At 35.7% G+C, this 1,129-nt stretch overlaps 1 protein-coding gene across 1 annotated transcript; it reads left to right on the top strand.

Annotated features, from left to right (window-relative positions):
* Positions 1–67: 67 nt before the first annotated feature.
* On the top strand, positions 68–1,093 carry LOC105462271 (sodium-coupled monocarboxylate transporter 2-like; the record flags this gene model as incomplete). Its single annotated transcript, XM_011708791.1, has 3 exons — positions 68–330; positions 733–916; positions 1,007–1,093. Coding segments are annotated over exons 1-3 (528 nt in total), but the record flags the coding sequence as incomplete, so codon positions are not given.
* Between the last annotated feature and the right edge of the window lie 36 nt (positions 1,094–1,129).

Below are 1,129 nucleotides of genomic sequence, written 5' to 3'. Positions count from 1 at the left end.
TGTGTGTGTGTGTGTGTGTATTGTTCACATATTTGTATATTAATATAGTTAATATTCTATATTGATGTAGTTAATGTTGCGAATCTTTACACATCTCGATTGCAGATCCATTGCGATATTTACTGTCAGCATAATGGTGTTTATTTCAATATGCTGTTGGTGCGGACTAGTCCTTCTCGCTTGGTGGTCGCCACCGAAATGCGATCCAAGAGCTTCCGGCTTAATTACGGCCGACGATCAATTGTTGCCGGCTTATGTCATGGAGGTTGCCCATCATTTGCATGGGATACCTGGCCTTTTTATTTCCGGAATTTTTGGCGCGGCGCTCAGGTATTAAAAATCAAATTAAATTAAGATATAATAATCATTTGTTGAGATACCTTCGCCAAATATAATAATATTGCTTAAATAAATCAACAAATTTCGAATAACGAGATTTATAACAGCAATTCGTCTCAAAATAAATTTTGTTTAATAAAATTAATAAAATAAAACGGGCAATTTTTACGCGTCAAAAATCGACAGCAAATAAATAAAATTATTTATTATTTTTACCAAATTTTTCTGTTTTTATAATATAAACATGAAATAAAAAATAAACAAAAAGCTCACTTATTTGTTGACGTGAGCCATTTGGCCGAATGAGAAAATTACAATTGTTGGTGCTCGTTTAATTGTTGATCTGTTGTTGGTCGCAAGAGAAAATTGAAATTCTTTTCCTCTCTTCCGTAGTTCATTATCAGTAGGCTTCAACTCGACTTCCGTTGTGATTCTGGAGGACTTTGTTAAAGGTTGCTTTAAAATGAAGCCCAACGATCGCTGTTCCACGATTTTCGTGAAAACCCTTATCATCCTGTTCGGTTTGTTGGCGCTATGTTTGCTTTTTTTGATCGAGAAACTAGGAGGGGTTTTAGCTGTGAGTATCTAGATTTTATGTTGTTATTCCATCGCAATCTATCTTAATACTTCAAAATATGCTGTCGTAATTTTTATTATCGCGATTCAGGTAACGGGTAGTTTGGCCGCCATCGCTGCCGGAACTTCCTTTGGCGTATTTACTCTGGGAATTCTGTTTCCGTGGACAAATTCTAAGGTATTAAACAAAATCTGATCGACTCTCTCGGACGGA

Source organism: Wasmannia auropunctata, unplaced genomic scaffold, assembly GCF_000956235.1.
Source record: "Wasmannia auropunctata unplaced genomic scaffold, wasmannia.A_1.0 LD266812.1, whole genome shotgun sequence".
Taxonomy (NCBI): domain Eukaryota; kingdom Metazoa; phylum Arthropoda; class Insecta; order Hymenoptera; family Formicidae; genus Wasmannia; species Wasmannia auropunctata.
Note: the sequence above shows the minus strand (reverse complement) of the source record. Positions and strands in the feature narration are given on the sequence as shown.